Here is a 15,402-nt window from a genome sequence, read left to right as displayed (position 1 = left end):
TGTCTGTTTCAGCAGACATATTAACTTACTGTGATTCACAGTCCATTATTATCTGAAGAAATACTCTTCATTCTTTCTGAAAACCATGCTTAATGCATTTTATACAAACAATTTTGTAAAGAAATGTTTAGAAAAAATTGGTCTTAACTCTTTCTCCACCTTTTACTAAGAGAGGGATAACATCAATGCAGAAAGAGTCCAAAGTATTTCTTTTAAAGCAAAAAATAAGGTATTTATAGAAGACAGTCACTACTGGGTACCACTAAGGCTGAAAGTTAATAAAGAAAGAAGGTAAAAAACAGCTTGGTCAAACAACACATGTAAACATGAAGGTAAAAGAAAATGCAGGACAGAATTTGAGAGTATATCCACTGACTTCACTAATTTTTTTTTTAAATACAAAGAAAGCTTTCACTGATTGGAAAACTATTGTTTCATTTCCTTTGTAATGGTGTGGGGGAGGCGAGTTGGTAGCAAGAAAGAAAAGCTTCCTCTTTGATTGCATCAGTCAGATCAGTGAACAGGGAATAAGTGTAGAACAGTACTGCCACAGCTAAACATGCATCACATTTTATCTCTTTAGATTCTGAATTTAGTTTCTACAAAGTCTTCCCTAGCTTTGAAGCACTCTGAAAGAGAAAAATATATCTAAGCTGAAAAACAAAAGAAATCAACTGCAATGGTGTCTTTCTGCTCCCTCCTGTGAAACACTATGGCTGCACAAGCACACAGTGAAGGGACATCTTCTGTAACATGAAACAAACAGTGCCATTATCACAAACCACACATGCAAGGGCATTAAATGCTGCCATCAGCTAACATTCTGGATCTTTCTAACCAAAGTCTGTGAGAAATAAGTGAAAGAACAGTTTATTTAATAATGTCTTTTATGCAAAGCGTCAACTTCAAGGCTTTGCAGTTGTGATAAGAACAATCAATACCTGAACCCTTCCAATACACTTTTCCTCAATCAAGTCAAGAGTTTACTTATGAGACTCTGCCTATTAAGCACATCTGTCAGTGGATCTTTGTCAGTGCTGATTTTACTCTTTGCTTTCTTTGCTCAGCCTTATTGAAAAAAATAGCAATACAGCCTTTAAGCCTTCCATATCTGTGAAGTTGCATACCATTAGCAAAACAGCATTTTTTTTTTTTTTAATGAACAAATAAACCACAATAAGATATCCCATTCTCTTTCAATATCCGAGTTCTTACAATTAAGGATTCTGGTAATATGGAATCTGTGAAATCCCCTATTATAAGCTGTAATGTCATCAGGTCTCTTAAAATTTCGGTATTTTTTATACATTAATAATTTTGTTAAAATTTCATTACAAGATTTTATATTAGTGTTTCAACGAACACAAGGAAATGAAAACTCAGAGTCAATCAGACTTCTCTGCAAGGAAGTGAGTGAATCCAAAATACTAAATGGACAGAAACAGGAACAGTATCATGCTGAAAATTTGCATATTCCCAATTACTAGTGTTTCTATAACAAAGCAGATTTCCAGAGGAGATAACTGGTGTCACAATACAGCAACAGAATTATCACAACCCAATGCAAAGTCTACTCAATGTATTTTAGTCTCCTTATAACAAAATGAAAAATAGGATGAAGCCCAAAGAAACTAGATTACACCCTCTTAGTTAGAAAATACTGTCATTAAACAAAACAACAAAAATAAAATTCTTTGCTCCTCACTAGCATGACTTCCATTTTACAGACTCCTAAAATCCAATGTAGGAAAAAAGCCAAACATTTGTGAAAATATAGTTCAACTCAAGCCAGCAACCAAGTGCAACCAACATACAAGCTGCTTGCTCACTATACCTTACTCAAGAAGAAGTGTTTTTAAGAATTCACAGGCAAGAAGCAATAGAAAAGAACAGACCTCCAGAGGGTAGTGCTTCTTATAATGGTGAGATTTCCTGTTTCGAAGTGTGCAGTCGCTAGACGTGCGCTCCACACTGCAGCGTAAAGAATAGCCAGTGTCAGGCCCTTCCTCACTGGAAACTTCATCTGATAAATTTGCCACAGTCCTGTGAGCATCCTAGTGCAACAAATACATTATTAGTAAGACACAGACATATTTACTAAGTCTTGTTCTCAACTGGTGAAATCAAATTTCTTTCTTTGATTTTGGTATCTATGATCAGTTAAACCAGATATTAATGCGTTTTCAAGACTCAAAAGTAATTGGCAGAGCAGGAATTATGAAATAGAAATTGTAATATCAAAAACATTTTTTCAAAGGAAGGTCTAGCTCACATTAGCCTCAAGAAAAATTATGATGATTTTATTTTAAATGTGATTTTTCGTAAACTGAACATGCTTAGGATAGTCATAGAAAACACATCCACATCCAAAAAGAGAACAAACCAAAACAAAAAGTCCAAGCCAACCAATCAATCAAAAGTAACAGTGTAACATTGAATTATCAACATATTCAACACTAAGTTAACATTTACCACCTCTTACAAGGATGAAGTGCTTAGAGGATGTATGCTGAATACTGAGGTTATTAATGGTGTTACTTTGAATACAGGATATCCAGAAGATAATAAAACCCAGACAAATTAAAAGTACTGCTTTCTTCCAAGATCACTTCCTATGATTCTGGTACAGTTCTATTATTCCCTCTCATTCATATTCCTCATTATAGAGAATCCTGCTTATCTCACTTGGAGGGAAATCCTGCTTTCCTGATTTTTCACACAGACCAATTCAAAAAAATAAAAATAAAAGGAAAAGGAAGATGATTCACAGGCAAATAAATGATCAGAATGACCTTAAAATTACAAATTGTCAGTAATCCAAAATCTGTTCCATTTTATCTCAGAGAAGGTACAGAACGTTTACCTGGTCAGTAAACACCCACAGATAAAGCACAGCACAGAAATTTGTACACTGAAATACAGAATACCAAAGAATGTTTGAAAACCATTAAGGTTCCTCCTACAAGAAAAAGGAAAAGCCAAGAATATGATGAAGTCGGACAACTCGCTCTAATTTCTGCCTTCAAGACCCTAACCCCCACAATTTCATTTTTAAAATATTTTTAAGAAGAAAGTAGATAAAAACACATCAAAGGCATCATAAAAAGCAACAGACACACTTACTTTGTGGTGACTGTGGTTGCTCAAGGCATCTCTCCCTGAGGAAGGGCTCCACCCTGTCTCTTCTGGCCTGATCACCTCACAGCGGCGTTCGTGGCCCTGCACACATTCTTCACTGCCTTTACCTGCCTTTTTCCCATCAAGGGACACGTAGCCATTATCAGTTTCAGTGGATTTATCTATTGAATTTTTTGCTTTCTTAGATCTATATTTAAAACAAATACATGTTTTAAGTTAATTATTCTCTTAAATATTTCTCAGTATAAATCCTGCTTATTCCTATCAATGTTTTAGCTTTACTAAAAAAATTAACACATTTGATTTTGATGCCATATTCCTAAATAATACACACTGTCCTCTCCTAAAATTGTTGTAAAATTAACCATCAGTGTGTGAGAGAAATGTATATCACTAGCTACTAAAAGAAGAGAAAAGGAAACTGGTTTTAAAAATAAAACTTCACAACAGCTTTGACAATAGAAGAATCACAAGCCTCAAAAGAGAAACCCCTCTATTCTATCTTAACAAATAAAAGAGGTATGCTAGAAGTTGCTTTAATAATTATTAATTCAAAGCAAGCATGCAATTTCCTGAAGCTGCAAACAAACATGCTGTTTAGTACTCTGTACACTGATACTTGGTGTTATTTTGAATATACTCTGCTCACTCACAACCCTACTAAACAGAAGGGGGTCTACTCTTTTCTGTAATATCCAGTAACCACCCAGGCAACATTTTACAACATCTTCTACAAACATACCAAGTAAGCTATATTTTGAAGGACAAAATCTCAAGACCATGTACACTGAATAGTCTCCCATAACATCCTCTAGAATCAAGGCCCTTTCCCAGACAATAAATGTACCAGCAAGACTACCTAAAGTAAGAAGGCTCTCTCAAAGCAAACATCTGGGTAACTATACTCCCAAACTAGAAAGTGCAGTGGATGAAGGAATGAAGAGGAACAGCAATTTGCTACCCTACTGACAGGAACTTTAAGTTTTTTCTTAGGCTTCTGTATTGTCAAAGCAAATTTTTTTCTTTAGATTCTCAGAATCCTTGGTGGGAAAAGGGAAGAGAGAAGACAAGAGGAAAGTGTTATAAATAAGGCTTCTGAAATTTTCTATTTTTATTTCAAATAGAACACTGGGCACAGATCAGGGAGCTATCAAGAATCTGTTCAACTGATCTCATGCTCCTGTGAGGAAATATGCACTGCCTTTCTCTTTAAGGACTGAGGCATTCTGTGAGGGCTTGGATTACACAGCAGAAGATTAAATTCCTCTTTAATATGTACATCAAACAAATTGGGAGAATTTGGAGAGTCGCCTCACATTCCTTTCAAGATAAGGTATCCCATATATATAAAGGGGAGTCCTGAACACAAAAAATGGCATGCAGAAAAAAAAAAGGTATAAAGGGATGCAGACAAAAGGATCAAGAGAAGAGACAATATTACTAAGGTGTTGAATCCTCCTATCCCATATTTAATTTCGTCACCCTAACTAGGAAAAAAGTTAACATTTATATTTCTTTTAAAGCAAAGGAACTGCCTTTCAGTGGCAACTTATTGCAGAATAATAAGGTCACTTGTGAGTACTGAGCAAGTAGCACTAAAATTAAATTATCTGCAGTAAGAAGGAATCCAGATAAGCTTATCTGTAATTCATTAAACATTCCTCCAGCACTTTGTAGAAGTTTCTTTCTAATAGTGCAGAAGTAAATGCAGTTCTCATCACACACACACACATCCAGTCAGCAACATTTCCTCCACAAGTTACTAAATGTATGAGCAGATTAGCAGTACAACTCTTCCAAGTTTAATTTGGGAAGTTTTTATACACTTTATACAAAACTTAAAAGCTAGAAGAAGTAGCCTCAAACAGTTGAATAGGGACAGATAAGAGAAAGAAAGAACATATGCATGTATGCACAACTTTTTCAGATGGGATTTCACTACTCAAGCAATGTCTGAGTGCTAAAATTGCAAGACCAAAGCTACTTGTCTCTTTCTAAATATCAGGGAGCTTGACTGCATTTGCTTCTAACAGAGAAACCAAAGTGTTTTTTTTAAAGACTCCCTAAATTTAAGTGTAATCCTCAAGCCAGAAAAACATATATTTGGGCTTAAATTTAGGCACGTTTAAAACAACAAAACAAAACAAAGCAGTAACAAACAAACAATATATACCTAGCTGACAAAAATGTATGGCTTGAGTTAAACAAGAACAACTTTCAGTCTTATTCATGCATTAGCCAGAGAAAATACTAAGGAAAAGTTAAATAAAGTTTCTAGAGGAGCGTGGATTTGCACTGTCAAGTATTCTTTCAATATATTTTCATTAGAGTTGATCAGAAATACTCTTCTCTCTGCTCCCACTGCAAAACTTTTAGAGAAGTTACAAGATGTCCACTGGAGTAAGGACACATGCAAATTCCCAAATCAGTACTACATTCAGAACAAGTCACCTGCTTGGGTACTGCCCTCTTTTCGAGTAAAACTTATCAATAGTATTTTCTAAATTGTCCCTGCACTGGATAAAAATTATAATTCTAAAGTCAGACTGAGTTCTGCTAATTAAAAGGATGTTAATTGAATACACAATTCCAGTTTACCAATGATCTGAGCACAGGCAAATAGTGTAGGTACACAGGATCCTGACTTAACACAGAGAACATAATTTCTGAGGTTATTTTGAAATCACGTATTTATGACCTATACTTAAATTCCAGAAAAGAATATGTAAGTGGAAAAACTGCTGAAAATAAATACTAATGAGACATTCTATATAAGACATTCTAATGTGCTTATCTAAAGAGCTTCCAAGTATGTCTCAAGAAAAAGGCCAGGTGTAGCTGTGAAGCTTCCTTGCACTGAGATCTTGTAAGACTTTTTTTAAGCAACATCACCAAATAATCAACATACTCCACACTGCACTCTTGCTTCCTCATTCCCAGCCCCACTCCCATTGTGCTGACAAATCTGTTTGCATTACCATGAAAAAAAATACATGAAGCAACTGAACTGCACGTTCCCCTGGCAAAAAAAGAAAAAGGTTATTTTTCATCTGGACAAGTTTGTATGGCTCTAGACATACAAACAACTGTGCCTCTGCAACTGAAGTGGTAACAAGCACTAAGGGCTGTTTACACAATTCTCAGTCACTCTGTGTCCTTTTTCCTTTAGAGAAACTGCATATACTAGGTAGTCATCATTGAAGCTTAATTTTCATATATAAACACACACACACACACCATCTCTCATTAAGTGTTTTAAATAAGTCTTCAGAATAAGTTTCACATAGCTCTTCTCAACTGAAAATACTCTGAGCCCAACAGCAGGAAAGCCAAGGAAAAAAAATTAAACTTCCAACAATCTTCTTACTGCAGAACAGTATTTTCAATGAAGGGAAAACAAAACACTAAAAAGTTTACAAGATTACACTTGACATAAACATAACCAGAGAGTAAAGCCCAGAGACCCAAAGAACAGCCCTGGTGCCTATCACTATGGCCCACAGTTTATCAAAGAGAGCTTAACTCATACAGGAAAAATCAGACAACTCTCCTCTTACAACACTTTCAAACATTTTTAAAACTTTTCCAAGGTTTCAAGTAGATACTCCCAGAATGCAACATAAGTTTTACCAGTGGTTAAGAGCACAGATCACAGGGATGACAGACACGTTAGTCTTGCTGTATTTTACAATGCAGCATGCACAACAAAACATCAATTTAATAACTTGCATTATCCCTTTTCTCAATTCAATACTACTTTATTGAGTATATTTTCACTTATTGATAAATGCTGATACATAGCACTCCAAATAATGCATGTTTTGCACATAGAGCTATAAAATGTTTTTTTAAAAGACTTTTTTTAGTAGCCCAATCAGTGTTTATTTGAATCCTGAAGAAAAAGTGTGACATTTAATGACAGTGACGGAGTTGAATAAACATTATCTTGCAGTAACAAGGAGGAAATGTAATAAAGTAAAATTAAAGAGTTGAATTTTTCTCTTTGAATAATTTTTCTCTTTTAAAACTGGTGGCAACAGGTTGCCTAGAGAAGCTGTGGTGTCCCATCCCTGGAAGTGTTCAAGGCCACACTGGATGGGGCTCTGGTCTAGTGGACACTGTCCCAGTCTATGCCAAAGGGGAAGAACTAGGTGATCCTTTAAGGTCCTTTCCAACCCAAATTATTCAATGACAATTCAATATTTTTTTCAAAATTATTGCATCAGCATTTGGAAAAGTCAAGAAACAACACATTAGCCCATTTTCAAATACTCAGATGAGTTTGCTATCAAGAGCAAAAACTAGATCAACAGAAGTTTAATCATTACATCAATATTTACTTAATTAGAAAAGGGATAGTGCATCTCTAACACATATGTAGCCTTGAATAAATACAAACCCTGATAAAAAGAAAGCAGCATGCCAGATATCTCTGAAGACAGCGCCAATACTGCAAGAGGTGCTTGTACCGTAGCTCTGCACTGTTCCCTCCTGTGTGTTATCTGTGGTACTAGAGCCATCTCCTTCCCTATGTACTTCCAAATGAGCTGCTTTCCTTAATTTCCTTTGTCAGAAGAGATTAAAATGGGAAGGTAGTTTTGTAAGTGCAATCTGCTAGTTTTCTGTGTTCAGCAGTTTAAGCATGCAAAAACAAGCAAGACTTCAAAGTATTTTGCTCAAGCTTTGTCATATCAATTTAATAAAAAAAAGCATGATACATTCATTAATATAATACTTAAACACAAGTTCATTTCATCATCAGAAGCTTAGACCTACAAAATACATTGCTGCAGTGTTTCCCATTTTAATAGGACAATTCACTGTAGCAAACCAGTCATTGGAAGACTTAAATTCTATATTTCTAAGAGCATCTCTTTTGACATATACTTTCCACAGATTATTAGCCAGATTTATAAAATTCAATTTGCAGCAATATAAACACTGTCAGTCCACCACTATTCAGATAACTTTTTTTGAGACAAAATGTCAGATTTAATGCATTAAAATTCAAATAAAACTACACCTAAGTCAATGCATAAAAGTTAAAGAGCACCAATTAAGCAGCATTTTAAAGTTTCAAGTAAAAACAGAGCACCAATTTCTCATCTCTAGTAAAGCACTGTAAACATCTACTTTTTTTCATGCACATTCTCTACAGTAGTTTAACAATCCTAAATGATAAAGTACTTTAACACAGACTATACCTTCTTCTTTTACCCCCTGTGCTGGGAGGTGGCTTAGGAGTTCGTGTTGAAACAATCTGACAGTGCACAGTCCCAAGCAGCAACATGAGCCATATTGGCCCAATGACTTCAGTCAGAGGTATATTATGTGGGCTTTGGGCTGTATAGAATAGCACTACAGCAGCAACTGGAAAAGAAGGGAAATGAAGTTGAGTTTAATGTCTGAAATGGCCAACTCATATGGCTTTTATCAAAAACAATCCAGTCAGATGCAGACCTTTACCTGAATTTTAAATTAACTCATGTAATTCTGAGAGACCAATATTATTTTGCTGAAAACCAGCAGCAATTAGGGTCTAAACAGTTGACTACTGTCTTAATATATATATATAATATAATTATATATAATATAATTAGAGGTATTGCTCAAAAAAAGGTAGCTGAATGAAGTAAGGCAGGAAGAACATTTGGAAAGCTGTATCTATCATGAAACCACTTTAACTATGATGAAACATCAGTAGGAGACAAAATCGAAAAGTAAACATCATCCTTTAAGCAGCCCAAATAAATTCACTTCTGTATCATGTGTTATGACAAAGCACAATCCAGTGAGTTTGATGACACTTGAGACTTGAGACTCCTTACATGGCACAATGTATTTTAAATTCCATGTCCCAGCCAAGGGACAGAATTGCCCAAATGGATAGGCATCCATGCATAAGTACAACTATAAACGTTCTATATATATTTGTGTGCATATTTTTTTAGCAGATCAAAAGACAAACCATGTAAACTATGGGTTAGTCCAGCTGAAGTGACCAGAGCTCCAACTAGCAGTTGTGGTTGGAAAGAGGGTCAGCTTCCAATTTCATGGCTAACTGTTAGTTTCATAACCCTGTAACCACTTTTCATATACAGCCAGCAACCAGGCTCCTGTACCCGGAGCCCAAAGACCCAGAAACTTCTTTACAGGCTCCAGGTCAACCAGAACACATCCACCAGGCATGAGGCAGGTGGAAAAGGCAACCCCTCTCCTCTCTGCTTACTCTATGTCCTTGTTGCTCTGACTTGAAGAGCTATGATGTGTAACTCAGCTGACAGGAGCTATCAGGAAAAAAAAACCAAAAAACAAAAACACCCACAAAAACTCCAAGAAACAATTCAGAAATAGAACCAGGAAATAATTCTCTGTGCCTAACATCCGCATATCCCATGAGGTTTTGTTCATGTACTACTGAGAAGTGAAAGTCCCATAATTTAGATCTATTTCTAGCACATGAAATACAAGTTCAACAGCTGGCACCAGTTCTCTGCTGAAACTGACTGAAAAAAATGCAGCCACAAAGCTACATGCCACATTCAAACATCTAAAATAAATCCCATTAAGCAATACCTAACACAGCAGATACCTGGATGTGATGCTCTCACTAAAATGTGGTTTAATGTGTTTTTCGTGAACTAATCTTTAGCAAGTAACTAGTATTAGGAACATGAACATACTAAATAATGGAATTATTTTTGATTGTGGAAAAACTATTTCTAATTTCCCCTTTTTCCTAAATTAAAGCACCAAAGTTTTGCAAGGGAGTATCCTTTATTACTGTAAGTAAACTACATTTTTGCTATATAAGGTTCCTCAAAGACCACATGCATCAATGAGAAATCCAACTTATTAAAAATAAATAAAAATAGGCATGGATAGCAAAAGATAATGTTACCTCTTTCTAAATGAGTTTATCTGAGGAACACACAATTAGCTCCATGAGGTATAAAATGTAAAATTTTGGCTCCTATCCCACAATTTGGATAAACACATACGTCTGAGAACACAGAGCTCCACAGATCCATGTGGAATGATTTGCAAGAGTAGGCCTACATGAAATTTTAAAATTACTACTGCTACCTTGAAAACACTAAGTGAAGCAGAGCTGTCTAGAAGAAATAATTTTCCAGAAGACAATAATCTGCAGATTGCAGATTTCTACCACAGCATTTCACACAGATTTAGAAAAATATTACCAATCTCCTGATCTTTCTTAAGTAAGATGGGAGAAAAATCCAAGAATTTGTTTCTGCACAGTGTGACAATACATTCTAGTTCAGGTTATCCAAGTATTGCTCCTACCAACAGCTAGGTAGGAGTGGTTGGAACAGGACTTCTTACAGTATTTTCAATTATTTGTTTATGTGTTTATAGTATTTTGACCTCTGCTTTTCTTAAACGCAGCAGTTTGTTTTGTAAAACAGATACAAATGAAATATTACATTGAACAAAAAGCTGCCTCAGAGAAGGACCAAGACCAACAAGCATTAATTTTTAAAGCATTTAAAGTTTGGAAATATTCTTAATACCAAATTTAAAAATGCACACATATATATTTATATACCTCACCACCACAACAACCAACCATCACTATTAAAGATTTTTGCTTTATACTTAAGAAATACACAAATAACACTAAGCTTGCACTTTCCCATTAGAAAATAAAAACATTTAAGTTAAAAATAAGATATTACTATATAGTAGATAGATAAGGAAGCAGAATAAAAAGGTTTTACTTGTATCTTAAGTCACTAGCCTACTTCATGACCTTGAGCATAAAACATTTCTCTGTAGTTCTCTTATCACACATTGTGCTAATCACTTTACACTACAGGAAACCAATGCAAACAAACCTGGAGTTTAAATCTAGAGCCAAGGAAAAGGTTTTTTCTATAGATTTACATAAATGCTAGCAAGTATCCTGGCAATGTTAATCAAATTTAAAGCAGCAATTCCAAGTAATGCAATTCATAACTCTATAGAAAATACTTTAGGTAAATTATTAAATTTAATTAAGAGCACATAAAAATGAAATATAGTCAGTGAGAATCTGTCACGATGATAGAAAGTCAAGATACAATAGAAAATCCAGATTCAGGGCAGAAATATGGCCACTGGAATTTGAGATGTCTTATTTTTAAGCTTCCATCATGGATTCTTGATGTTTTGGCACTGCTTTACCAACCCTGTATAAAATTAATAACTGAGCACACTTTCTGAGTAAAATAAAAGCAAAACCTCTATATAATTGCCTAGGGGGGTTGTTTCAAATAGTTCCCAATAAGTAAATATGCCCACTTAACTTTACTTACATGTTTATTTTAAGTCTTTTAATTTATTTGAAAAACTATAAAAAATCTGCAGCTAGTTCTGCACAGTTTCAATATCAAGTATTTCAAATAATTGGATTATAGTGTAATATGGAATAATATTCACCATTTCCTGCTATTTGTTAACTCACAACCACAGAAATACTTTGTCACCTTACAGACTATATGGATTAGGGAAATGATGATGCATTCGAATCACAACTTAGTAAATTCAAGACCCTAAGAAATCAGAAGAAAAGGGCTAGTTATGTGAAAGCTCTGTAATTAACGTCCTAAAAACTTGCTTGCACTCAGAATCTGCATTGTCTCACTATTTCTCTACTTTTAGGGTATTAAGGAGACACCACAAATGAAGTGTATTTTTAAAAATAAATTTACAAATAGGAACAAAAATGGCTGCAATGATGTTTCTCAGACTGAGACACCCATGAACATAGTAACAAATCAATCACAACTTACGTACTTTACTATCTGTATTACTACAAACAACATTAACATTATTATAACACTAGGGAATCTCTTACCATACAGAAATTTGGAATCTATCTCAGAAATGGGGATAAGAAAAAATTTTTGATAGAAGGCCAGAGGAATATTTGTCAGTACTGCAGGTCTGGGGGCACTGGCACAGTGAGATTAATTTTATACCTGCTACTAACATCACCACAGAAGAGGTACTGCCTTTTTTTTTTAAAACTCCATATATTGTTCTAATTAAAATTTCCAAATGATACAATGATTCACAACTGAGACGACAGATGGTGAATTTGAAAAAGTAATATTGCATGTTAATTGGATTTCAGTAGAAAATTCATTAGTCATTTAGCTTCTCAGGGCACTTCTATTGCTCCCAACTTCCATTAACCTTCTGTTCCAGATCTGTTGCACAAACTTCTGAAAAACTTATTTTTTTGGTGACTTTCATACTGATAGACACTGACTCATTCCATTACATTCTTCCCTAATTTTCCTCTTATGTATCACATATAATTAAGACTCTCAAAGTCAGATTGCTAGAACTCAATACCCCAAACACTGTGAACTGACTTGTGTTTGTTAACAGTTGTCCTGAACTGAGTTAGATAGTCCTGAAAACCTTAATTATATTCAGATGTGACAAACTAATGTGTGCCAAATGCTGTGAGGAGAGTGTTAAATTTTTCATTATGCATCCTTTATATATGTAAAAGAAATGTTAACCAAGAGACACATGCTTGGGACTGTGCCATTGCAGTATTTTCTGAAAATACTGGAATAGCCCTTAAAAGCACAAAGTTACCCAAGCAGTGCACTGCAACTTCCATATGGTTAAAATAGGGCATTCAGTCCAAGCTGATGCTGTAATCCAACTCTACCTTGGAGAAGGTAAAGAACAAGCAGCCAGAAAAAAATGACCCTTGATGTCACTTGTAGCCACCACCTGTAGAAGAATGGAAAGAAAACAACTCTCACGATTCCTTTGCGAGTCAAAGACGTCCAAGGACTTTCAGGTTTTGCTTTAGCAAAAGCAGATCCTTTAAAAAAAGAAAAGAAATTTGAATTCATTTCATCATTATGGCTAATAGAAACCTCAGTTGTTCAATAGCAGAGTAGTTAAGATAATGAAATGGTAGAAGTACAAGATCTGTTCAAACAATTGCGTTCAATAATTGCTCCTTTAAATAACTGTCTCCTCAATCTAAGTAAACAGGTGATGCCTTCTTGACTGCCATTATCAGGAACTTCTGCAAATACCTGTACTTCAGAATGTTTGAATAGCAAAACACTGGCATGTCAAAATTATTCTAAAATCAATTATTAGAAATGTTTCTGTTACAGAGGTATCAGAAACTTGATAAGAAGCAACAAGTTTCATGAAAACACTACATGGCTGTGCAGGCACAGCAGTCCTTTCCCAACACAGAAAAAGGATCTAAAATACCAACACCTGTAAATTGCACCAGCCATGCCATTCAGGAAAACAGAATGAGGCTGGGAAGTGAATATGTCCAACTGAGAACTAGCCCCAGGAGCAGGGAAGCCACCCAAGGAATAATTTATCTTTGTGTCTCCTTCTATGCCATCTTTTATCTCTCTCATTCAAACGTCCTTTCTCTCCCTTATCTCTCCATTTCTTTTTCTTCCCAGTCAGAAAACTGTAAAATTTACTTAATGGGGATGTGACTTAAATCATGCAGTTATTGACTGAAAGGGTAATTACTGCATGCTGCTACACCATCCCCATCTCATTTACAAGCACCACTGGCATTAGTGAGCTCTGTGCTGCACAGGTAAAACACTACTGAAACTACTTTAATGCCAACTTAGATATCCATGCAATCATTTAAATGCTATTCGTGTACATCACTGCACTAAAAAGGTCTAACACTGTTTCTTATCTTCTTTTAAGCTAAAATGTTATTTGATTTTGTTTCTTTCTCTCATATTCCCATTTAAAAAAACATTACAGTGTTGGGTGATGTGAGAAAAGCTTATCTGCACAACCACAGAGGAGTTCAATGAGAAAATTGGAGGGGGGAGCCCAAACAATATTTTGTGAGGTCTTTCCAGGGTTCTTCTCAAAGACACACCACTGGAACCATCAGCCCAGCTCAGGCCCAGCTCTGTGAGGCCAGAGCAGGACAGAGGCAGAAAAGGAGATGGGAAACCCAACATGGAATGAATGAAAACCATGACCAGGCCCTGCCCAGGGCTGTCCCAGAAAAGCCATGACCCCCATGTCCAGGTGTGAACCACCAGGGAAAAGCAGGTCAGATGGCACAGCACTTACAGGGCACTCAGGGAAGAATCCAGGAGTGGGAGAAAAAGGGTCTGGGCAATTTAGGGAGGAACAAGTGCTGTGAAATTGAGGCATAAGGGGATAAAAAGGACTGGTCACACAAACAGCGACTGCCCAGAGTTTGTCTGGCTGTGCCACAAAACTGGTCAGCACTGACTCCTGCCCAAACTGCCAGGCCAGGGGCTGCCAGCTCTGTGCCCAAGGACACCAATATGGGGCTGAGCCACAACAGAGTCAGTGCCAGAGCTGGGGAATTGTGTGGCCACAGCCAGCGAGACCTGGCAAGGACAGAGCCCCAAGCAGGGAGTGAGGCCCTGGGGACAAAGGGGGTGATCTCTGGGGACAAAGGGGGTGAGTGGCCCTGGGGACAAAGGGGGTGAGTGGCCCTGGGGACAAAGGGGGTGAATGGCCTGGGGACAAAGGGGGTGAGTGGCCCTGGGGACAAAGGGGGTGAATGGCCTGGGGACAAAGGGGGTGAGTGGCCCTGGGGACAAAGGGGGTGAGTGGCCCTGGGGACAAAGGGGGTGAGCAGGCCTCTGGAGGCCAGCACGGGGTGTGAGGTTGCCCAAAGTGGATTCCTGGCCATGGGCACTACCTGGCTGCCTGGAATAGATGCAGGAGATGGTGCTGGCTGCTGGGCTCATAGATAAAAACACTAAATAATTTTCTCCTGACCCTTCACGAGGCATGAGGGAAATTACATATAGATAAGAATAAATTAAGACTAAATAAAGACTTTTAGAAGTCTCATATCATCTGACCTTCTGTTGCTGTATTGTTATTTAAAACACGCAAGAAAAAAATCAATGCCTATACACATTTTACCCTCCAGAAACTTCAACACAGCATTCCCTGCAGATGTCAGAAGACTTGAAAGAAATCTAAATGCATGGCAGTAGGAGACTTTTAACTACTAACTCTAAAATTATAAAAGACAATGCACAAATTATTTTTTTTTTTAACGCATCTGTACAACAAAACTTATATTAAATCCTTAACCAGTCAATTTAATCTTAATATCATAACAATATTTTCTATTCATCTGCTTTAGGGAAGAATTACATAAGGTTGGCTGTGTTTTACTTCATTTGGTGTTATTTTAAACCTACTAATCCACTTTTGTTGTAAGACACAGCATGGCTGTTATTT

The 15,402-nt window shown here is 36.4% G+C and overlaps 1 protein-coding gene across 6 annotated transcripts in view; it reads right to left on the bottom strand.

Annotated features, from left to right (window-relative positions):
• The window catches only part of PHTF2 (putative homeodomain transcription factor 2), a 60,154-nt gene that overhangs the window by 15,677 nt on the left and 29,075 nt on the right, over nt 1–15,402 (bottom strand). For 5 of the 6 annotated variants that reach the window (XM_079303150.1, XM_079303147.1, XM_079303148.1 and 2 more), the window contains 5 exons: nt 12,830–12,988; nt 8,343–8,508; nt 7,538–7,702; nt 3,124–3,325; nt 1,896–2,054 (listed from right to left, as the gene is read on the bottom strand). In XM_079303150.1, the coding sequence (XP_079159276.1) occupies nt 1,896–2,054; nt 3,124–3,325; nt 7,538–7,702; nt 8,343–8,508; nt 12,830–12,988 (851 nt within the window). The remainder of the gene's footprint in view (nt 1–1,895; nt 2,055–3,123; nt 3,326–7,537; nt 7,703–8,342; nt 8,509–12,829; nt 12,989–15,402) is intronic. The other variant, XM_079303151.1, reaches the window with a different exon arrangement.

This window comes from Erithacus rubecula, assembly GCF_903797595.1.
Source record: "Erithacus rubecula genome assembly, chromosome: 4".
In the NCBI taxonomy this organism is placed as follows: Eukaryota; Metazoa; Chordata; class Aves; order Passeriformes; family Muscicapidae; genus Erithacus; species Erithacus rubecula.
This window is presented reverse-complemented; position numbering and strand designations above follow the sequence as displayed.